Raw genomic sequence first — 25,320 nt, 5'->3', positions numbered from 1 at the left:
AAATACATTAAAATAGGTGGATTTAATAGGTTTTAAATGAAATGTGTTTACTTTTAATAATCTAAGGTTTACTGCATAGAGTAAAGTAATACCATAGTATTACTACTATTACCGTAGTAAAACCGTAGAGTAAAACCCATAGGTTTTACTCACTGGTTTTACTACTGTAAGTAATATATACTGTAGGTTTACTGTTTAGTGAAACACAATGCTATTTCGTCAAATATATATAAATAATATATATAAGCTAAAACATGCAATAATAAAGATGTAAAAATAGATTATCCCTGTAGATTATCCTAAGGGATTATCCCATACAAAAAAATATAATTTATCTAAAATGAAGGAATAGAGTGGCAAGTATTTAGCACATTGAAGAAAATTTCAAAATTATTACTCGTGGCAACACCAAGTTAAATTTCATAAAATCAGGGCACAGTGTGATAAAATAATTATTGATTTTGCTATTATAATAGCCATTGTTTTATCGGTATTAGGTTTTGAATAATCGCTACAGTTAATAAATTCATTCAAGAGCTACCCCACGTTGTTTTGGGGCATAACAATGACTACAATATCATTCGCTAAAAGTTTGGTTAACCCAGGTAATTGTAAGAGATTAAATTTATTGCACGTATTCCTTACACATTCAGTCTTAATTTTGTTTCCATATAAACTATTTAAAGTAATATAAGAATAGTATAAATAATCACAACAATAATTTCACTGTTTCTTCTATCTACCTCGAGTATTATGTAAAGTATCAAAGTAACCTCATAAAAACAATTTATCAATAGTTATCTATACATTATTATATTGAACAATGAATATAAATGAAAAATTAATTTAAATGTAATAAATTAGTCTTAAATGTAATAATAAACTTTATTTGTAGCTCTTAAAGTCCTCCTTAAGCAGAGCCATTGCTCTAATGTTCGTGTTGCTTCGATCACACCTGCGCTTTCTCCGCTTAGTATTATATTAAGGAGGAACTATGCAGAGAAGCAGGTTTTTGAAAGGACTAAACCACATTGTAACGTTGGAACCATTGGGCATGTTGATCATGGAAAGACAACACTAACAGCAGCAATCACCAAAGGTAAATTTTAAAAACGTAGATTGCACCATAGTTTTAAAACATAAATGTATTGCTATTTTGATGTAAATAAATAACTGTTTCACAATTTAAACAACATTTTATTTATAATATTTCAAGCAGTTGATATTGAATTTTGAAATAAGCATAATAATTGTACAATAATTGAGCAGTGGTGGCTCAGTGGTGACACCTCGGACTTCGAATCGATAAGTCCGGGGTTCGAGACCAGGCGAGCGCGCAGGAATTAAATTGATTTTTCAATTTATCTGCGCATGTTGTAACATCACCACTACTCGAACGGTGAAAGAAAACATCGTGAGGAAACCGACATGTCGAAGAATGAAAAAGTTCAACGACATGTGTCATCCACCAACACGCACTTGGCCAGCGCGGTGGATTATGGCCTGTACCCTCATAGGAGGCCCGTGTCCCAGCAGTGGGAACGTATATGGGCTGATGATGATGATGATGATGATGATAATAATTGTAAGCTAACCTTGCAATTATCTTTCTCTTACAGTATTATCAGACCGTAATCTAGCTCAGTCTAAAGGCTATTCCGATATTGACAATGCTCCTGAGGAGAAGGCTCGTGGAATCACAATCAATGTTGCCCATGTTGAATACCAAACTGAACAGAGGCATTATGGGCACACTGATTGTCCTGGTCACGCTGACTACATCAAGGTAAAACAGTTGCTTAATATAAAAATATTTGAAAAGATAACACTTTGAATAATATTAGATTATTAGAGTTAATAGATTGAGCATTTCAACCAACAGAACATAGTATTTATAAATACATAAACATAATAGATAAGTTTATTTAACAATGTTGTTATCTATTTTATCTAATAAGGTATACTCACACAGAAAAAAATAATTAAACAATTCTCTTCTCTATTTCAGAATATGATCACTGGTACAGCTCAAATGGATGGTGCGATTCTTGTAGTTGCTGCAACAGACGGTGTGATGCCACAAACAAGGGAACATTTATTGCTTGCCAAACAAATTGGAATCCAACACGTTGTAGTATTCATTAATAAAGTTGATGCTGCTGATCAAGAAATGGTGGAGCTTGTGGAAATGGAAATCCGTGAACTTATGACTGAAATGGGATATGACGGAGACAAAGTACCTGTTATTAAAGGTCTGTATTTTTATAGAAAATTGGATAAAATAAATTTTGTTGGTTTGAGTAGTGAACATTAAAAAAAATATCCTTTACTTGCACTTTTTTTATGTCAACCCACACAAAAGAGGATAAACTAAATTGTCAGTATTGTTTATAGGATCAGCTTTATGTGCCTTGGAAGGAAAGAGTCCAGAGATGGGAGCTGATGCAATTTCTAAGCTTCTCGAAGAAGTAGATGCATTCATTCCCACACCAGTTCGTGAACTTGACAAGCCATTCCTCATGCCTGTTGAATCAGTACACTCGATTCCTGGACGTGGTACTGTTATTACAGGCCGTTTACATAGAGGTTTGTTGCTGTTACGTTTTTTATTTTACATTTAGAATCTTTGTTCAATAAAAATAAAAAAGAACTCCATTATCATTATGGTAAATGTACATACGTTTTTTTATAAAAAAAAAAATCTTTTTTGTTTCATACAGGTGTGCTCAAAAAGGGTACAGAATGTGAAATCGTTGGACACGGCAAAATTATGAAGACCACTGTAACAGGAGTTGAGATGTTCCACAAGACCTTGGATGAAGCTCAGGCTGGTGACCAGCTTGGTGCTTTGGTGCGTGCCATCAAGAGAGAACAGATCAGACGTGGTATGGTTATGGCTAAACCTGGAACAGTCAAGGCCCATGACAACATTGAAGCCGCCGTGTACATATTGAGTAAGGAGGAAGGTGGCCGTGCCAAACCGTTCACATCCTTCATTCAGCTTCAGATGTTCTCCATGACATGGGATTGCGCTACACAAGTTACCATCCCGCAAAAGGAAATGGTCATGCCTGGAGAAGATGCAACGTAAGCATAACGATAAATTATTTTGTAATTACAATTGTTTTTAAAGTATAAGGAAACCTAATTTGATGACCTACATGATAAGATGTAAAACACAACATTTATTCTCCATAATGCTAAAACTTAAATGAGTTGAATTTAAAAGAATATTTTATATTTTCATTGCGTAAGCCTATTACAAATCAATCAACTCAAGTCAATGATTTATTAAATGCTGTTTCAATATTTTTCATATTTTCCACAGCTTGCAGTTGAGACTTTTGAAGCCAATGGTATGTGAAACAGGACAAAGATTTACTTTGCGTCTTGGAGACATTACTCTAGGAACTGGTGTAGTTACAAAGATAAACAAAGATTTATCAGAAGATGAGAGACTCAAACTGTTGGAAGGAAAGAAGGCGAGGGAAAAGGCTGCCGCGAAGAAGTGAATTATATTATAATTATAAGAATAGGAATGTAGTTTATTGTATTGTTCGCATTTAAAAATAAAGATTTGAAATTGCTGTTGTTACATTAATTTTAACATCACCATAAAACACAATTTTTGCTGGCACTGGGCACACCAAAATACGACAAATATAATTTACTTTTAAAATCTAAGGATAAAATATCATAGTTTATTGTTAGGATTACCTAAGGCTGAAGGCATTAGCCTTCAGCCTTACATAGTTGTTAATTTCAGTCCAGAAAATATGTACGTATAGGTAGGTACATCTTCGATCACAAGATTAGCGATGATGTAATAGGTAGTGTGTAGGTATTGGCATTATACATATGAAAATTATGGTTCAATTATATAAGTTTCAATTGCTACAGTTTCATATCTGATTGCATGTAAATGAGGTATACCTATCTCCACTTTTTAAATATTTTAAACTAAGAGACCCTATAAATATATTACTCGTGTTCTGTATGATCAGAAAAAAAATAATAATAAAACAACAAGTATTTTTACAACTTTATTGAAAAAGTATCACCACAATTTTTCAGTGAAATATTGTCATTCATAAACGTAACAAAAAAAAAAAGGATATTTGAAAAACAAATTTGTTACAATAGATGATGTACAATCCAATATCATGTAAGTTACTTTTTAGAAATTACACATTTGCCATTAATAACTAATTTCACTGTTTGAAAATGCAGTACTTATGACGCTGGCATCACTCTTAGCTTCAATAAAAAGCTCATTTACCTAAGATGTATTTATTAAATTAATACTATAAAATACAATTAAAAAATAGGAAAGAAAATTTTTAAATTATTACAGATCAGGATATAAAGATGACGTATGTAATGATTACATTGTATGTATGTTATCTGGCTGAGAAATTCAAGTTAGATTTTGACGGACTGAAACCTAATGGAATGAATTTGTTAAAAACATAGCATGTACTTGTAAGCCTGCATGCACTTTTAATCACATTTAAAGGGCACTGGGTTTTAAGAATTCTTCATTATTTACAAGTCTTCATCTTCTTCAGGCAATGCAGTGTCCTGTGCCTCCTTGAGATCTTTTTCAATTTGGTTTTGCCATTGTGGGTCCATTGTGACTTCTGGTGGCACAAGAGCTGGCATAGCAACAAATTCTAAGTTACCATCACCAATTAATTTCCTTGCCAGCCAGAGAAAAGGTTTCTCGAAGTTATAGTTGGACTTTGCAGAGATGTCATAGTACTGTAAAAGAAAATTTTATATAGTAAACAGTATCAAACTTTCAAAAATATTTGCTAAAATCAAGCATGAAAGTGGTTTGAATATAAATGCATATTGTGAAATGTATGAATCATCAAACATTGAAGAGAAATCATCAAAATAAGTACCTGTAAGTTCTTTTTCCTGTGGAAAACAATGGTCTTGGCTTTGACTTTTCTGTCCTTGATGTCTACTTTGTTACCACATAATACAATAGGTATGCCTTCACATACTCTGACCAAATCTCTGTGCCAGTTTGGTACATTTTTGTACGTTACTCGAGAGGTTACATCGAACATAATGATAGCACATTGTCCTTGAATATAATAACCGTCTCTGAGTCCTCCAAACTTTTCCTGACCAGCTGTATCCCAAACATTAAATCTAATGGGGCCTCTGTTTGTGTGGAACACTAAAGGATGTACTTCAACACCGAGTGTGGCGACGTATCGTTTCTCGAACTCTCCAGTCAAGTGTCTTTTTACAAATGTAGTTTTTCCAGTACCACCATCTCCGACGAGCACGCATTTGAATGTGGGCATATCATCTGCCATTTTTAAAGCTTTTTCTGTGTCTCTTTACCTGTAAATATAAACGTAAAATGAAATACAAATGTTAACTCGAAAGCATGACGTATAGACAGAGTTCGTTTCGGTGAATATTATCATTGTTTACAAAAGAGCCGTAAATTCTATTTTGCCAATATAAAACTCATAAAATAAAGGCAAACTTTATTATATTAGAAATGTAGTATAACTGACAAGTTAAATTTGTTTTAAGTTTTTAATCAAATGGCGCTCATTTATCATCACAGGAATTTAGCTTGATGGTACCGAACAATGGATGAAATAGCACTAAAAATACGGTACATTTCACAAAAATATATATACAGCACGAAAGAATAACTATCACAGAATTAAACTACAGTATGTGAAAACACTATTTACCAAGATTAACTAAGAAATTTAAGATTTAACTCCGTGCTCTTGAAAGTCGTTACGGCTCACAATGGCGTCACTAGACTAAACGGAAGAATTAACTGACATCGACAGGCGCAATGACAGTAGAAGTCAATAACGGTCTCTTTTCTTTTAAATTTTATTATTATGAGAGCAAAAGTTGTATTTAAAAAAATCTAATTTACTTGATATCGGAATAATAAATTTTTTAAAGTTTTTAAATTTATCTTTTATACTATATTGATGAAAATTATTTTAAAGAGTAGTTAAATATATTTCTCCTCGTACTGTTTTACCGACATCCGCAACCCTGACGTCATAATTTCAAGTCAAGTTGCGCCATCTGTAAAATTGTGAAAATTCTCTTCAGTGACGGATGGAAATTGGAAGTTTCGTTCGTTCGTTGTATCGATTTTTTGAGTGAAGTGAGCTAGTGTTCGTGTCCTTTAGTTTTGTGACGTTTGTTAAGAAAATATCTGTGAATGGGATTGTGTAATAAGATAAAACCTTTATTTGGTGTGTGATTTTCTGTAAAGGATGACGAAGGACAGGTTAGCGGCGCTACAAGCGGTAAGCCGTGTTTTACTTTGGCAAGTCCTATATAACCAATCGTTTTCTGGTGACCTCGAACTTAAAAAGAGCTAGCATTGAATCTATGCACCCCCACTGCAGATCGCTTATTAGAAAAGTATTTCTCTAATAGAACGTACAGTTGTACATATTCCTATCAGACAATTTAGTCGCCCCACCCGTAAACCCTTAGCTGAATGAGTCTAATCGGTCTGTAGTTGGAGTGAGACAAGTTGTTGCATTCAATGGTTTTCCCCAAAAACGCCTACTTTGCTGACATCGATCTAAGCATGTTGTAAAACCTTGCAGTAGTTACTTGCTTGACTCATTAGAAAACATTGGCAATTGGCATGTAACCTCGATAATGGCATACCTAATTATTTGCACATAATTTCTAAGTGGCAATGAAAAGTTTAAGGAGACTTAGACAAGAATAATTGCCATTTTACTGAAATAAGAATAAGATTAGGTATTATTTGGATTTTATTTATCTTAGTAGCACACAACATCAATTCTATTCATTTGTAAAGTTTTTGACTAACATACCTACATTCAAGTCAGGTAGAGTATTATTAGTATATGTATGAATCTGTTATTTAAACTATGCAAGTTTTAAAATATGCAAATCTCTGCAACTTGTATTGTTACATGAGAAATTTACATCATACCTACTTTATTATTGTAAAACAATTACATTAACCGTAAATTAAAGATAATAGGTATGTTTAATGTCAGTGACATCACACTATGATAAGATGTGGTAAAAAATGACTAATAAATTATACTATCTGTCTTAGGTATTTGCTTGCCAATTTTAGAGTTTATTCAATGTTCCATTTCTCTCGTTGCTTTTTCTTTTTTTTTATATAGGTAAATCAAAGATGCTAATGTCATATATAAAATTTATCTCAACACATTCAAACTTGAGATATCTCTTGACTCTTATCAATAAAAAAGTAAAAAGAAAATACATAAGGTAATGCTGGCTGCCGCATGCTGGTTGCTTTAAACTTATTTTCTAAAATATTAATTCATTTCTTAATTTCTTATTAGTTATTTCTATGTATGTTTTATACTTTATTAATGAAATAGACACAGATTCATTCTTCAGTTGTAAAATGATTTGATAATCTTAAATATTTGACCTATTATTCCCATAAAAACATGAAAAAATAATATATTAAATATACCTACACACAAATTACTAGTGCCAATTGGTTATAGTAATAAGTTATTACTAATATTGACTGATTTACAGATGAGACATAAATAAACAAAAACTCAAATATATTTTGATATTGTAATATGGATAGGTAAAAAGTATATTATTCGATAGATAAGTCCTATTCGTCTATTGAAAAATTGAATATTTTGTTAACTGAAGAATAAAGTCTATCTAGCTGTTTATCTGGGCATTGAAAAATCGGCCCTAAGTCAATTTGATTAATGTTGTCAATCTTCGTTGCGTGTCGTCCCTGTAGAAAAATATGGACCATTTTATGTCTGATCGTGCGGGGTGAGGTAAGTGTTTAATTTTGGCGGGAGGCGGAGAGTGTCCGTTCTGTAGCGTTTAGCTACTATTATGTATTCTGCTAGAACTAGAAATATTTTGCTTTGATTTTGTAAAAGAAACGTTAAGCAGATATGTTACTAACTAAGAATAGATAAAATCCTCAGTGTATGAAAGTGAGTGTATGTGACAGCAATGTCCTGTGACTCCTCTTTAAATATATTTTTCATTGTTATTACCTTAGCATTAAAACTATAATATAATAAATAACACCATTACTTACCAACATAAAAAAATATTTCATTTGCTTAGGTATATCTGTTAGTGTATTATGTAATTACTTTCTTTTTTTTTTCGTAAACAATAATGTAGAGAAAAAGATTTAACATAGGTATTATGAATAGTATAATTCTATTTATTGCTGGTTGGCATGTAGTTTATGCGCATGTAGGTAGTTTAATTATACATTTTTAAATGTGTTTTCACTTTCTTCTTAGTTACGAGTATGTTAATTAGTGGCAGAATTAGTTATTGTGATTTGTGCGTCGTGTTTTGCGAGTCTGTTTGCGTAAAAGCTGTCTCAGTCGAGGTAAGCGACGATCAAAAAGAATTATTCTCCATCCAGACCTACGAAACGCTAGCTACATTTTAACATAAAGGAAATTTATCACTTGACCTCCTTTAGCCTTTTATTTATCTTTGGACCGACATCAACTATTTGGCTACCATAAAATATGCGGACGATATTCAAAATTTATATAAATGTAAAACATGCCTTATTTTTTTAATTTCGGGTCAAAGCAGTATTAACAGATTAAGGTTTACATAACTGTGAGCGACCCGCGCCGACTTACCCTACGTTTGAATAAATTTCATTCGTTGTGTAGGTACCTACTGTGTTAATTTTATAGTATAGGGGACGTTATACATACGCATTTTAAGACGCACATAAAATTTTATTATTAATAAATATTTTATATTTCGTACTGATTTGTAATGGTGCATCTTACTACATTGACGATTCGAGCAAATTGCAACACCAATCACACCACAGTTCATACCGTCAACCCTCTTGGCTCAGGTAATTTAGACTAATGTATACGACATTTCAAAAGTGATAAAATTGTTCAAAACGTCAAAAATAATATTTACCTATTTAGACATAAAATATAGCTAATCTTGTCATCATTCCGGTGCATGGAAAAAAAATTACTAGTTCAAAGGTCAAAAACATAGGCTTTTCTCAATTTTAACCGAAACGTAAAATTTAACCATTAAATTACTTCATCCCAAAATGTGGATTATAAAATTATCTATAGGAAAGTTATCAATAGGGATTTTTTTTAAAGAGCCACCATTTCTGAGACTGAATAATATTGTTATTCATACAGTACTGTAACTAGGTACTAAAGCTTCACACGTTTTTACGCCAATTCAATTCTGAAAAGCCAATATACACACGTTATTTTCACATTTTTTTAAATCAGTATGGACAACATACCTACAAATCGATTGAGCAATCGTGAACAATTAAGTGTATGCAACATTCATATAACTAAGTTGCAGCCTGTACGTGTTAATCGTGTTTCCAACCCAATATTTTGAAATTCACTTGGAAAATAGCATAAGCCTAAGTAATTGCCATCAGTGGTTTGATAAGGTTTATCAGTTGACGGTGCCAGCATCCGGTGTGCGGCCTTCGTCAAGTTGACTCATGAACCTCCGTCATAGCTGGCTCACGAATATTTTTAATCGTTCTTTTTGTTTTTAATTGGGTACAGTAATTTCAGCACTTCCTTGTGGAATAACTAATAACTATATAGACTAAGTTCATAGTTACATTGTTGTCTGGCGACTGCCGTTTTTTAAGTGAGTAAATCTTACATATAAGATACTATCTTTCCGCCCGCTGCTTCGCCCGCGCAGTCAAAGAAAAACCTGCATAGTTCCCGTTCCCGTGGGATTTCCGGGATAAAACCTATCCTATGTCCTTTCTCGGGTATCAAAATATCTCTATACCAAATTTCATGCAAATTGGTTCAGTAGTTAAGGCGTGATTGATCATTGAGTAACAAACAGACAGACGGAGTTACTTTCGCATTTATAATATTAGTATGGATTCACAGATCAATACACTACATAGGTTATATTTTTATTAATTTAATCTATAATTATATAAAAATAGTGAATAATTCATGCATAATTTACATTAAAATTATTAAAATAGTGCATTTATTTATCACAATACTTACTAGTTATATTTAAATTTAATCTAACAAATAATAACATCCATCTTGGTGATCGCTTTTAAAAAAGGTATCTGCAGAATATCGCAATATAATACTGAAATATTAGTGCTTGTTTTTTCGATATAAATTTTTGCTTCAATATAATTAAAATGTTTTATAAATTGAAACCCGCAAAGCGTAACAATATTAAAACAAAAGAATCACATTGATGGTTGTAAAAGTTTGCTTGAAAAACATTCCCACTTTCCTTGAGATTTGCGTTAAAAATAAAGTTATATAAAGTTTGCTATTGAAATTTTTCCTGCGCAATTTTGTTATCTAAGAAACAACTTTCTTTTCCCCTCAACTTTATCTGATTGCATCTAAATTCTTTCAAGTGTTTTCATTTACATTAATACGTTGTTTTTCACAATTTTCTATACTGTTGTGAAATGATTGAAATACCGAAAAACAAATTCTGTAACTCTATAAACTAATGTTATAATTAAGTTAAAACACTTTATAAGCAAACCTTGAATTACAAATCTATTATGATAATTCGTATTCCAATTTGATTTTCCATAACATACGCATATATCATAAAATGATATATTATCACCAGAGTAAATACTAGTAAAATACTTCACCGAAAAATAAATAACCTTAGTATATCTTTCGTTGTGTAAAATTTTTGTACATCTGGTGTAAAACTGCTTTAGATATCCCTATAACGACTCCCTAGTCGATGCAACTAGGCGTTAGGGAGACTTTAAATTGAATCTTCCTTTAATATCAAGTAGTCTATTATGAAGATTGAAAAGTGTTAGGGAAGCGTTTTGAATAAAGGCTATTGTCAATGCGCCCTTCTATATAGAATCAGCTGATGTAAATGCATATAATATATGCATTTACATCAGCTGATTCACGTCTTACGCTGACTTTATTTATAGAATACGTCTCGTGCATCGTCTATTTGAGTTAATATTTTATTTTAGTGAAAAAAGTTCGTAAAGTATATGAATCTATTAATTTATGTTTTGTCGTTTTATCACTTGAATCTTGATATACTAGTTTTAATTATGAATATTAAATATCGTTTAGGTAAGTTGTATAAACCAGACTAATCGCTCGCACGCTCGTGATAAGGAAAAGTTCTGAGTAAACAATGATATATCATAACATCACAGTGATTTTTTCAGATTATTCTAAAATATTTCTTAGATTAGATTGTATTAGATATTTTTATTCTTACTTAGAATTAGACTCGTGTAAAAAAGTGGCAAACTAAAGTGTAATAAAATATTATTCGAACGATTCGCGATTCCCAAGAGAGAAGATTCGCAACAGAGCATAACCAGAAACATAAACTTCGGTGTTAGTATAAATTATTATACATATAAGAATACAATAATAAAATTCATCACGTTCGTAGTATAATTTTATAATATTATTATTACAAATGATATCGTGTATAATTTCTAGATAGCGTTAACCGAATGTGTTAAAGTATGGCATCGGTTACAGTAGGTACGTAGGTTTTTGAATTTATATTGTTTCAATATTTGTTTTATCTGATTGTACTATCAGTGATTATGTTATTAGAGTAATGCACGGGACTATGCAGTATGCACATGCGAAGAAATCAATTTAATATGTACCTAGTAGTTATGTTTTGTGATAGAGAGCTATCGATTCTTTTTTTACTACGGGTCTAGGGTAAATTAAAGTTTGCATGTTTTAGAGGTTGCTATCTATTGTTATTATTAGTTTAATCTAATTCAAATAAAATGGTAGGTATAAACAGACGTTTGGCCTTATTTGTATTGATGTGATGATTAATTGACTCCGATGAAATATTAGTTCAAATCATGAGAATTCAAGGAATTTACGTGGTGGGTTCCTAGAAACCTTCGTAGTGGCTATACTTATTCGTTGTACAGATTTCGTTACATATTATTCTAATGTTCAATCTTTCATATTAATTAGCATGTTACTTTTATTATTATTGCACATTGGCAGCATTCCAAAATTAAGCTCTCATTCAGCTACTTCAGCCAAGGTTATTCGATTATGGAGTCCGTTGATTCACGATGTTATCAAAATAATCGTTGCTTTTGTATCATTTGAATAAATAAAACTCACAATATTATTCGTGTTAATCGACTTCCACTTGTAGTAAGTTGACGAAGTCTAGCGGACTAAATAATTTATTAGAATTGATAACCAGATTTAGCAACATTTGAATAAATTTATGTTGTGTACCTATTGTTTAAAAAATAAATCATTCAGAAGACATTTTTAATATCGTGTTGTGCTAAACGCATACCATATTCATACTTGTTATTTAGATTTCTATTACTATAGTGGTTTTACGATATATGACTGAAAAATACAAATAGGCACTAGGCCTATATTTAAGAATCGATCGCGAACAAATACATTTATTCACATTTTTCACTCTAGGACTAACATTAATATTTTCCAGGTTGGCAACTGGCATGTGGTGTTAGTCGCATCGGAAATACGCTCGGTTCCCAATCAACTTAGTTAGCTGTAGCTACAATCTATGAATATTGTATAGTCAGACGTAAAACGCGTCAAGCGCCACGTTGTTTGTAGGTATTTCCTGCGAGTTCCAATTTTGGAATGAGTTGCATGCTGACTCAGTATAAATCAACTGTCGCGAGTTATGCAATGCTCAGATTGATTTTATCCTCTGTTTGGAACTTTGCGACGAGCCTACGAATCTCCATAATATGATTGTTTCACTTTTGTACAGTAAAAACGAAAAGACGCGTTAAACGTTACCTATCATGGTGTTTACTGCATGGAGAAATGTAGAGTCTATGCAAAATTGAGGTTGAATTATATTAAAATGCAAATTATATTTTCCATGCTGATATTATGATCAATGGCTACGTCAAACACATTACACATATTAATATAATCTATTATTTTGTTTATGTGCTTAAATAAATAATCAGAATGAGTCATGGTCACGGACGCATAGGTACATAAAATATTTTTCAGCTGATTGCGAAAATGCGGTCGTAATGTCGAACGTTTATCCGGTGAACTTATTAAAGGCTATAGTAAAAATTAGTAGTAAAATACGAGGTTACGATATTAGAGCTGTTGTCCGAAGTGCATAAATAGCCAAAAAGCGTTTAAACATTGTGCTTTTAACGTTTCATAATAAGCGAACGTTTAAAAGAACAATAGGTTAAGGCCGTGTACGCGGTCCGTGCGCTGTTTGGCTCAAATATGTGATTTTCCAAACCAGATTGTCCATCAACCACTTATCTTACAAACATATGAATTACTAATAATTTTAGGAAATTTTATTGTCTATATAGTTAGTTAAGAGTTTATTTCAATTAATACAGTATTTGTGAATACCATCAAGATAACTGAGCCGATGATTACTTGATTTCACTTTTAGTGTCAATTTCGAAGCTAAAAATATCTGAAATTGCTGACAGATCTAACACACATTTTTTTTAACTAACTGCAAAAATCCTTATTAAAATAGTTAGTTAAAAGATTTTTTTTATTTTGGACTCCTAACTTACGAAATTAAAATCCGAACAATGTGAATTTTTTTAGAAATTATAGTCGACAAAATGATTATTTTCACCAAGATATTTGACTTAGTTGAATATAATTTATACATATTGCAATAAAAGAACGTCTTACTTATAAGATAAAATTTAAAAAATCAACTAAGGTACCTCTATTATTTTTCTACAATTTTTTTTAAAGTACTATAAAACACTGCGCGCGACCCGAATAAAATCAGTCGGCAGCGAGCCTTTCCAGAGAGAGGACATGTTGCTCGGCGCTCTCCTGTGGACCTATGCTGTTCATAGTAAAAGGATAGCGCAAGCCGCGATCTATCGTAATAGATCGCGGAGATTTTGACTTGCGTTAAATTGAATAAGCCCTCTTAAGGGCCCGTACATTTTCACCCTAGCATCAATTAGTAAACAATAAACGGCACAAACAGACGACTAACGCTCTATTCATATCGGCCAAGAATACGAAATAAAATATATTTATATTTGCTCTTCTTTCCTGGGAATATACGTTTGGCATTCCGCATTTTATATGTTAGTGTGGACTGTAGAGTATAGGAGGTACCTACTCACTGTATGCTTAAAATTTCATAAAAGGAGAAATTAGAAAACTGCAATTTAAAATGTGCAGATGTAATAATTAGAATTACCCATTTGAATAATTCTCGCAACAGGGATGTGCCGCACCCTAAGTTCAGGCTTAAAATTAATAACAGATGAATCCTATTAGCTCTATCGCATACATATAATAATATAGTTTTTGTATTGAAATGCATATATCCAAATGGAGAAAAATAAAGAAAAATAAATCTCAAATATTAGTCCAGAATTATTTACCACTCTTGGGTGTGATAAAAATACCTATAGTACCTATAATTTTACTGTGCAAAATATTTCTGAAATAAAATCTCACACATGTTAGTATACAATATCGTACAGATATAAACTTGAAAGGCTTATACAATATACATGGCTTATACATCGTATCCAAGATAAAAATCTGTACCAACCTTTAGCTTCTATAGAGTATATAGACCAAACAGTTTGCGAATTAATATCAAACCACGAAGCGGTTGTTATGTAATTCTTGCCGCAGCGTTCCACCTGTTTCGTCCTCAATACTTATTTGTTACTGCGCGTTTCTTGCCATAAGCTGTTTGTGTTACGGTTTAGTCCCAATCTCGCTCAATTTTGAGCTTCCCTACAAGATACGTTACAATGTTTTCCAAATAAATATAATATGTAGGCATAGAAAAGTTTCTGTTTAAACTTGACTTTAATCATTTTATGAAAAATCTATTGAAATTATATGCAAGGAAGATTTAGAAGTAAAGAATTCAAAAATGCAATAATGTATGATACATTGTAATATGAAGGCGTCAAAACTACAGTTATGTTCTGATACTTCTTTTTGTTGAGCATTAACAAATATTGGACCCGAGTTGTCCTTAAAATTATAAGTAATTGAACTCAAGATTAGATAATTTCAGTTTGCGTGAAGCAAATTGTATATAATCATGTGAATAATCCTGTAATTAACTAACCTCATATAACGTGAGAGATAAACATCACCGGCCGCGGCGTCGAGCTAGCCTAAGAAAATGTAACTCAATTAATGAATTAAATTAACGAATTAGATAACAAAGCGGTAATGCAATAAATAAGTAATTGCCCATATCTATTACGTACATACTTGTGTTCTCCTTTAAAAGTTCCATGATAATTTGTTTTAATTGAACTTCCATTAGACCGTCGATTAAATTATGATGTCGAACGAGGCCATCGACCTTCATTTGACAATGTGGGTTGGTGATGTTAATAACATCCACTTAAGCTTTGGGCAGAACTATAAAAGCCATATTTTTGTGGTTATAAAATATAACAAAAAAAGAATATAAATTACTTATTAAGAATTAAATTTCTTATAGTTAATTAATTAAAAAAAATGTAAATTACCAAAGACTAGGTCGGTAGGTAGGTAGGTTAGGTATATTATTTTGAAATTTAAATAATTATTAATAATTATTTAAATTTATTTATGGTCTATAATGATAATGATAATATCATTATACTTAGACCATTTATATATAAAGGGCAATATTTCAGTTGTTTACTTTTGTAAACAACTGAAATATTGTCTGTCCTGTGTTACATAAAATATATAAGAATGTGGATAAACTTGAATTATGAGATATCTCCAACAACTAACATTGTGAAATCACATTGTCAGTATTCGAAAATATAAAATTATCAAAGTAAATAAGAACGCCGAAGAAAGGAAGAAAAAGTGAAAGAAAATAATTGCAGAATTTTTCTTATTCAACAAAATCTCAAACAGCGTAATAATTTATTGAACATTAGAGCTCCCAAATATTGATTCAGAGCGTTCTTGTGTCGGCTCATAAATAATGATCCTTTGGGAGGCGGACCACGTTCCGAGCTTAACCCCGTCGAACAATTTATTTGCCTCTAATCAGTGTAACAAGCCATTTCTAATAAAGGTATTAGGTATTAATGAATAATGCTATCATGACAATGTTTTATATATTTATCACTATTAAAGCTAGATACTTAAATAGGTTATAAAATTATGAAAATTTGTCCAAACATTTGTCCTTGTGTGTAGGTATAGTACTTTATTATGGTTAAGTGCTTTATATTTATGTATGCAAATTCGCCACCATCCAACCTATTTAGGTCGCATTCATTTTCAGTGTATTATAAATTTTTGATATTAAAATCCATGAATGGCTTTGAAAATGTCACAATGTCTGTACTTGCGATATTTCAGTTTACTAATAAGGTTATTTTGCTAATGAAAATAAATATATTATTTTAATTTACATAATATCTTTTGTTAGCCCACAAATTCTTAAGGTCAAGGTTAGATATAAATAATATATTATACAAGCGACATAATTATTTCAACAGAAGCAAGCTTTGTACTTGGATTTTACCATTATTATGTTACGACTTTAGGGTACATTCCAAGCTGAAAATGTTACCCATGGGACTGCAAACAGATATAGACCTACATAACTATATTTATATGTATAATTGGCCGTTTCTACAGATACGAATATACGAATACGTAGGTAGTGTTGCAAATGAGCGTAATGTTTTAATGAACAGCCATCTCAACCTGTACTTATTTTAAAGCTAACGAGGTCTATCATTACTCCGAATTTTATATTGCACCCAGGGCCGTTCGGTTATATTCTGCAACTTCTAATTAATTTATAAATGTTGTTCATATCAATAATTGTTAATTTTTATAAATAGGTACCTACAATCTACATAATTAATATCTTGAACCTTCAATTTTCATAAAACTCAAAAGGCGCTCTGAAATACTGCATTTTTCTTGGCATTCAAGGAGCTAATCTGTATTATGGAGTATCCATTGTCTTCGCCGAGACTTACGGCTTGGACTCCTCTGTTTTGTTTCTCATCTGACCTATTTCCTAAAATTAACGGGGAAATTTCAAAATTTTTAAAGAATAAATTGACCGAGTTAAATTTGCTGAGGGTGCTTTTATATTTTCCCACGCGTCGCGACTCTGTAATTATGTTAAGATTTTAAAATCGCGCTTAAACTGACCTACATCCGTTTAATACCATTATTGTCTGAACCGCTATCGAGTATTGTTTCTTTTGCTCTCGTATTCTCTATTTGTGAAGAACTAAATGTGTAACAACGCCGCCGTTTGTGCCTCTAACAATGGAAACTACGAATGCTCCCCGATCGCTATTTGTAAATTGTGTAATTCTGTATAAAACTACCTATTCTTTTAAAAGTGGTTGTTTCATTATGAGTGCATCTAGTCATAGAAAATAACCTCTGGATTTTTCATCACGGAATGAAGTTAATTGATGTTTATGCATTTACAATCAATGTAGGCTTTAAGGTACATAATTACGTACGTAATATGTACTTGTATTTTTATTATCCCTTGTTAACAATATTTAATTAGCAAATGTAAAGGAGTCAAATCGTATTGTTCAATGTACATAAAGCTCGCTTTAATCATGTCAACACAAATGGGAACACTCAATTTGTGATTTCGTATTCGACATCCGTGAAATCTCCTCGCTTAATTGAAACACACATTCGGGTTTAAATGCTCAATCCCGTTTCGTGTGCGACACATCACGCACACGATTGTTGCTGTTCTATGACCTCATGTAATTGAACTATAGAGTAAATGTGAAAATTTATGTGTATTAGTATGCATGCATGAATACTCCTCTTTCTACTTTCTCCTTCACGGGAAAAGAGTGATTAAACTTGAAATTTGGTTCAACGACAAATGGCACTGCTATGAAAAAAATGTTACGATACTTTTCAACAAAATAGATTGACCTCGAGATATCGTACGTCAACTTCCTAGTCGGCAAGTAATTGTTAATGTTCAGAATTGGTTCTGAGTGTTTGATGTGTCGGGAAATTGGGAAGTCATTCAATGCTCGATATTTTAGTTGGGCTAAAGTTTTCGCCCCTGTCGACAGCCAATACCATTGGCGGAACTTGCTCGATTGAAATACGTGTCTAGAATAAGATATTGAACTGTCTCACAGTGCATTAGTAGTGTTTACAGTAAGTGGTATTTGATGAAAACAACAGATGAATGAACTCATGATGTTATATAGTTTACTCAAATTTTGTTTGGTTATCAGTATTAGGTATTGTCCTGATCGTTGTAGTATGTTGGATATAGTTTGGTTAAAAACAAACAAAAATGTATCGGACAAGACGTGATTAATGACTAAATAATCGAGTAGTAAGAGGATGGGTTTTAACTAATCGAATGAGATGAGCTAGTTATTGACAAACGATGAATGGATGTTTGCTGCGAAGCTGTTAATGAAGTCAAATGATATCTAATTGCGCAATAATTGCTCTTTACCTTGGGCCATACTCAACGGCAGCTAATGGCCCTGACTTTCCGCATTGGTGGATCACCTGATGAACCTAATTGTGAATTAAGTGCCAAATGCCGTTATTAAAATATTGAACGTCGTAATTTGAACATACAACGAAATTCTAGGGTGGATCGCCGGGAATTTATTCATCTAAATATTTTTAATGTAAAATTTTAATTGCATTTTTCTGTATTTCTTGATTGCATCTTGATTTTTTAACGCCTAGGGAATAAAATCTGTCTGACGTCTATTGAAACGACTATTCCGATGATACTCATGGGATTGAAATCTTTTATCAATTTCATTTGGGTGGAACGTTTACGTCATCTATCGGGCAAATTGAAGAGGTTGCGTCATCTATTTTATCATAAAATTCGAACCACATAACTGCTCCAACGTTCCGTTTTGAAATTTTAGGTAGATAGACGGATAAGGATATTCAAAAATAATACTTGGTTACCGTAAAATTCAAAGTTATTTTACTTGGTTTAAACTAGTTTTTAGTTTAGACATTTTTAAATATCTGTCTGTCTATCTGTATTGACATTTCGTCCTGCAAAGCAAATCTTTCCATAACTTAAGATAAGAATAAAAAGAGAAAACAAATGAAGCGTTGGGATTATTTAGAATACTTTAAAATGATAAGCTATCAGTCACCATACACAATACAACGCATGTAGTAGATAGGCGATAGCAATCTCCGGTAGTGTCTATAGGGTCACATTTTTATGAATGTCATTCCCTATTCAGCTCGCAGCCTGTTTACTGATTCCGTTAGTGAATGTGCTGATATGACATTGCCCTGAGGCGTGTTATATCCTCCATTATTTTGGGCTAAACCTTTCTTGTGCTCTCGTGAATTATGTATCGATACTAACGACTTTCCCGAATCGAACCAGACATAAGTATTGTACTACAGTCGATCGATGATTTATATTCAGGTAAAACTTCGTGGTAATCTTGAATGCAAATTCTTAGTCATTAATTAAAACTTTCCGTATTCTCTTTGTTCCAAAGTTATAATAATGGAGTTGCATAAATTTTAAAAAATGAATTCAATATAATTAAGATACCGACTCTTTCGCATCAAATAAAATAACATTGCAATTATTAAATTCGACGACAATATATTCCGCTTACACGCCATCTGTTTAAATCACTAGCCTAAAAATAAATACATTAAGTAAATGAATATGTGTCTGAGCATTCCCCGGAGATGACGATGATGATATTGTACTACAATGGCGGTACGAGAGGCATTGCCGTGACCCACATACAAACGTTCGCTGTAACAAAGACTGTCCGCACTGCATTCGCTTTTTACGCACGCCAAGGGACGAAATAGTAAACGCCGTGACGGAGAGCGATTGTGATAAATTACTTAATTGTTGTTTCGTATAAATTGGAAAGAAGTTTGCTATTTTTATTTAAAGAAATGTAATGGAAATTTAGTTTACTTTGTCAAATTTATATGGGTTTCGATAGAGGATTTAGTAGCCATTTTTGACAGTAAACATTGACTGAAACACAAGACTTAGGAATTATCACTTTGTAGACTTGTAAAATGAATCAATTGTTTATAAACACAGGTTGTCCAAATAGACTTAACCAACGAACATAGAAAGCGCAAACAAACTTACAGAAAGGTGACCGCAGAGACAGACGTGCTTGAAAAAATATGGATAAGGACCTAAGTTAGATTACGTACACAATATCTCCTTTCAACGAGTAGTCTTGATACTCTTACACGTTCTACGTCACGCATTGAAGTTTTCCCTTTACGTGAGCGCCTATCCCACAATATCCGGATCGTAGGGTCTTTGTGGGGACGGGAGCTGCCCGCATAAATTGAATAATGGCTAGCTCGCCTCAGCTAAGTGGATTCAATTTTGCTTTACGTGAGCCATCCGATGTCAAGTTTTGCGTGTGAATTTGTTCTATAGTCCACCACCAGAATAGCCTTCCATATGCTACATATTATCTACGATCAATAATAATGTTTTTAGTATTTAGTTAGTAATATAGGATTTTTTAAAAAGGAAATCAAAATCAAAATAGGCCTCGCTTTTTATTTTTATTATAGGATTTTTTATTATGATTGAAAACTTGCTCTTCGTCTTGAAAAAGCAAGGAACCTAACTGGTATACCTAAAGTTGGAAATTTTGAAAAAACTACATTTTGGCGGCAAGAGATGAAACATGTGCCAATCGATAGTACATCAAAATACAAATAGGAAATACTCTTTGGTAAAATGTCGTAATTGATACGGTTTCGGAATAAATAAGGGTTAAAAATTTTTTTTTTTTCAGTTTTTTGAATTATTTGTTACTTCTTACACTTAAAGGTTAAGTAAAAAATAACTTATTTACTCCAATACTCAATACTCAATAATTTATTTGCATCCGAAACTGAAACTAAACTGATCTTCATCGTAACTAACCATATCGATAACGGTTGTCGATAAGTGACGCACCGCACGTGCGTATCCCTAGCCCAAAGTTGGTTTATTACTTTCGTTTTGATAGTAATACAACATTTTGAAACCCTTTTATTACAAATTAGAAGTTGTATATGCTTTGTCTTAACGTTTAAGTGTAAGAAGTAACAAATAATTCAAAAAACTAAAAAAAAAAAATTTTTTTAAACTCTTATTTATTCCGAAACCGTATCAATTACGACATTTTACCAAAGAGTATTTCCTATTTGTATTTTGATGTACTATCGATTGGCACATGTTTCATCTCTTGCCGCCAAAATGACTTTTTTTTTTATCGCAAATTGGTAGGTATACCAGGCTTCATACTAAAATGTCCCATGCTCTTTGTAATTCAATCAGTCTTTTTGCGAAACATATTAAAAAGTTTCCTGAAAAGCTTTTTGTTGTGTTAGATTTGAAATATATTTTATCCTTTATTTTCATTGATATATTATTATTTTTATGGTATTAAAGTTAAAACAAAACTTAAAGAACGCTTAAAATAAACGAACCTTAGTGTACTTTAGAAAAAGGTTTATATCGATTCAGGAAATCGATATCTGTTTCCTGAGCATACCATGGTTTTGCTTTTAGTTTTAATAATAATTTCATTTTATCAGCGACTTGTTTGTGTTTCTGATGAATTTATTACAGAATATTATATAGCTAATAGTACATTTTCTGTTGTTTCATGTAGGCGCAAAGTGATGACGACGATGTCGGGCCAGACGATGTTAACGTCCCCGTTGAAGGTGGCTACATGGATGAATTCTTCAGTGAGGTGGGTACTAAATTTAACAACAACTTCTCCACACCTGCGTTCTTCGATATATGAAATAGCTGCTAAGATACCTATTTTAATTTGTAGCTTGTAAGCAATAACATAACAGGAATATATTTGCGTCCGACGTGAAGCGAGTTCCGTCACAAGTCGGATATTTCCATCCTTTATCTATAAATATGCTATAATAGCTGGTTTTGATTGACCATCGGTAATATAATAGTAGCTTTTTTATGAACAAATGAATAAATAAAACTTTTTTTTCACTAAGTCATCTGACCGTTGTTATACATGCTTTTATGCCGATATTAACTGCAGATCTCGACAGAAGGGTTCTTTCCTCAGTGTTTGAAGTACATAGGCTGTGCCATTGGTGTTTGACTGCGGATTATCGACGTACCGCGACGTAATAGCGATTACCTTCCTGCCTGTGGGGACTTATCTCACGTTTTGCCAAGAGTCAAGCTCAGTACACATCACGGAAAATATTGTTTAATAATTCAGTATTTGAAATATTTTGATAACATCACAGTACATACTATATACCATCCTGAGCCAATGGATTGTCTCTTCTAGGTCGATCATACATACTTTATTTTTGCATTTCACCACGGAGATGAGGGGCAATAATTTCCGCTGTTATTAAATTCAACGTAGGATCGAGCTTTGAAAAAGAACGGTTTCCTATTTTTAATTGTGCTCTTTCACCCAACAGTTGGTAAAGCGTTTCGCTTGATAAAACTCGACGCCTTTACTCTGACATGATTATTTTATTTGAAACGGTAATCCAACAGTTTCACAGAGAATTGTACAAAAGCTTTTAGGCGCAGAGTAACGATTTTGTGTTGGTATCGCCTTACGTAAACTTGGCGACGAACTAATTCAGAATATGAGATTAAAAGCTTAGCGTACTAACGCTACGCATAATCCTCTATTTTAATCATGATAATAATTATGTATACTATTATAAAATAGACATTTAAAAAACTATATTACTGCCTAGATAAATATATTTTATACGTATATTAATGACATATATTTTGGGTACTTTATGATTAAAGATTAAAGTTATTTTCAAGTGACTTCAGGCAGTGAAAAAGGTTATGATCACGGTTCAAAGTTATCTAAAAGTGATCATTATCGCTGAGCCGTTTTGTGAAATTGAATAAGCGCTGCATTTCTGGCCTCGAGATTAGAGCGCGTTTCATAAAAGTATTTCGGAATTTTAGAGAGACGTTATTACGTTTAATAGTAAAACAAAATGTGATTACAAACAACACCGGCATGTCCGTGTAATATTGTTATCTTTAAATGTTATATACAACAGAAATATCGAAATCTAAAACAAGTAAAAATATCAATACATACTTTATATTGCAATTCCATTATGCTCCTCAAATAATCATGTGCCATCGGGTAGTAACGTTTGAAAATAGAAAAAGTTTGTTCATATTGAACTCACCATTGTACCTATATGGTATTCGAGGTGACTGATAACACATTTCCTCGTCACAATCGCTGGCAGCTTTATCAATAATATTGTGGAACGGTCACCCACTATCGTAAAAATGTAAGCAACACGTGTACGATATGAATTATAATAACTAAAATCTGATAACTAATTTTTTTTAGGGACTTTTCCTAAGGGACAACTTGGTATCGTGATCTTATTCATGAAGTGTTTCCTGACTTTCGAGTAAATATTGGAAAAATATTTTATTAATGATCTGCCGAATTCGCGCTTCGCTTCAGACAATATTAAGTCCATATTTGAAAAGTCCTCGGCCCTATATAAAAAAAATGTTGTGTGGTTTTATGAAACCACGGTAAAAGTGAAACTGTTTTTCACACTATAGACATTTAACTAAAAATTATCGTATTTGTACGTACGTATCGTGCGTCACGCGCTACACAGACCAAAAAGTTTGAGACGATGTAATAAAAGTTTCACTTTAATATAGCCTTTTGTTGATCTAGCGCTTTCTGTTGATGAAAGAATTTTTAAAATTGGTCCAGGAGCTACGTCTTAAAATCTTCCATCTTTATAAAATTATAAAGAGGTGTTGTCGCTGCAGTGTCGTCGGCTGTTTTTTTTACTTATCTACAGTTGCAGAAAATAGATCAACAGTTTATCAAGCCATTCTATTTAATTGTACATTTTTAATACTGTGACATCAATAAATCACTCAGCGTATTTTCTCCTCGTTGAAAGGATTGATTCAAACGGTAGTAACCTACGGCAACATAATATATTATCACCAATGATACAGGTGTGAAATGACGTCACGATATCAACGGCGAACTATTGAACACGATTTGTAAGTTCAGCTATTTCCTATGTACAGTTGAGTTTATTTTAGTTCCATTACAATTTACACCTAGTTGTGAATGTTTCAGCTTGTTGCGCTATTGTTTTGCCAGTTGTATTGTCAACTCAACCTGAATCGACACATTTTATAATATGTGAAGTGTGAACTAGGTACTCAGCTCAGTTGCCCGGTCTAACATAAAAAATACAAAACTACAACATTTTCGATTAAATAATGAAAAGAGACTTCGCATATTTAACATGGTCGATGTTGAGAGTGCTGAGACGATCAAAATCTGACAAATTTTATCTAGACATTTTTTAGGTTGAATATCTAATGCTGTGAATCGAGGGTCCTACTTTTCTTTAGTCGACAAAATCTGCGGCCTACAATTCTTTATGTTACGTCATTCTTTCCTTTTGATTTGATTCACGCCTGTAGAAATATATTTTTATTTTTTTTATCAATTGTTGTAGGTAGTTATGCATTATACCGTAGCAAGATTAATTAAATATTTTTTTCTTTCCTTTGTTAAGAAAATCTTGAACTCGTAGGCGAAGGCATCATTGAGACTACAGTTCGCGCGTCACGAACACGCGCTGCGTTTCCGAACCATAATTGGGTGAAGGGGTGGGTCGGGGTAATGTCGGAAGGAAATTGAATTTACCAACAAGCAATAACTTAATAATCAGTACCCTTAATCTAAGAATTTCATTGCCAAACCCTTTTCAGTCGGCCTATGATATTACAATTCGTTAGATTATCTTTTCAATATTATCTTCGCTAAATGACTAAACGTTACCCACTTTATTTGTACTATTTCTGTAGAAGTGCTTTTCGATTCTTGACACATCGTTAACACGTTATGATATTTGATTTAACGCTTCATTTAATTTAATACATGACGTGACAGCGTTTGACTTGTGCATTCAGTTTGTTTGCTATTCATCACGGTCCCGCAATTCATTTGCATGTTGTGTGCAATATTACAGCGACAAACGCCGTACAATGTACTTTGTATATGTGGCTACTGGCCAAACATTACGGTTTGTGGGAATTTAGCATTTCATTTATTGAAGTAAATTTATTTAACCTATTTAAACACCAATTTTATGGCGTAATTATTATGGCGAGATTTTCAGTCTTCGTTTGCTTTAATTCTAAAGCATTTCCTTTTTAGGGTTCCGTAGCCAAAATGGCAAAAACGGA

At 32.5% G+C, this 25,320-nt stretch overlaps 3 protein-coding genes across 8 annotated transcripts in view; 2 read left to right on the top strand and 1 right to left on the bottom strand.

The window, feature by feature from the left end:
* The first annotated feature begins 389 nt into the window (after positions 1-389).
* LOC123691388 (elongation factor Tu, mitochondrial) lies at positions 390-3,587 on the top strand. The gene is made up of 7 exons (XM_045635739.1): positions 390-605; positions 896-1,099; positions 1,620-1,786; positions 2,009-2,252; positions 2,395-2,586; positions 2,721-3,087; positions 3,329-3,587. The coding sequence occupies exons 1-7, from the start codon at positions 566-568 to the stop codon at positions 3,510-3,512; spliced, it is 1,398 nt and encodes a 465-aa protein (XP_045491695.1). The 5' UTR covers positions 390-565; the 3' UTR covers positions 3,513-3,587.
* Positions 3,588-4,030: 443 nt separating this feature from the next.
* Positions 4,031-5,843, bottom strand: LOC123691368 (GTP-binding nuclear protein Ran). The gene is made up of 3 exons (XM_045635719.1): positions 5,727-5,843; positions 4,908-5,361; positions 4,031-4,761 (listed from the first exon to the last, which is right to left on the bottom strand). The coding sequence occupies exons 2-3, from the start codon at positions 5,331-5,333 to the stop codon at positions 4,546-4,548; spliced, it is 642 nt and encodes a 213-aa protein (XP_045491675.1). The 5' UTR covers positions 5,334-5,361; positions 5,727-5,843; the 3' UTR covers positions 4,031-4,545.
* Positions 5,844-6,128: 285 nt separating this feature from the next.
* Positions 6,129-25,320, top strand: part of LOC123690876 (syntaxin-1A) — a 36,587-nt gene continuing 17,395 nt past the window's right edge. For all 6 annotated transcript variants that reach the window (XM_045634979.1, XM_045634982.1, XM_045634981.1 and 3 more), the window contains exons 1-2: positions 6,129-6,308; positions 21,719-21,802. In XM_045634979.1, the coding sequence (XP_045490935.1) occupies positions 6,276-6,308; positions 21,719-21,802 (117 nt within the window). In that variant the 5' untranslated portion in view covers positions 6,129-6,275. The remainder of the gene's footprint in view (positions 6,309-21,718; positions 21,803-25,320) is intronic.

This window comes from Colias croceus, chromosome 4 (assembly GCF_905220415.1).
Source record: "Colias croceus chromosome 4, ilColCroc2.1".
NCBI classification, from domain to species: Eukaryota; Metazoa; Arthropoda; class Insecta; order Lepidoptera; family Pieridae; genus Colias; species Colias croceus.
Note: the sequence above shows the minus strand (reverse complement) of the source record. Positions and strands in the feature narration are given on the sequence as shown.

Bases quoted from the DNA above. Each gene is read 5' to 3' on its own strand.
- LOC123691388 (XM_045635739.1), top strand. From the start codon at position 566: ATGACTACAATATCATTCGCTAAAAGTTTGGTTAACCCAG. The intron at 606-895 runs GTAATTGTAAGA...CTTTATTTGTAG, and splicing joins TAAAAGTTTGGTTAACCCAG to CTCTTAAAGTCCTCCTTAAG. The intron at 1,787-2,008 runs GTAAAACAGTTG...TCTCTATTTCAG, and splicing joins GTCACGCTGACTACATCAAG to AATATGATCACTGGTACAGC.
- LOC123691368 (XM_045635719.1), bottom strand. From the start codon at position 5,333: ATGGCAGATGATATGCCCACATTCAAATGCGTGCTCGTCGGAGATGGT. The intron at 4,762-4,907 runs GTACTTATTTTG...TTTCTTTTACAG, and splicing joins ACAGGAAAAAGAACTTACAG to TACTATGACATCTCTGCAAA.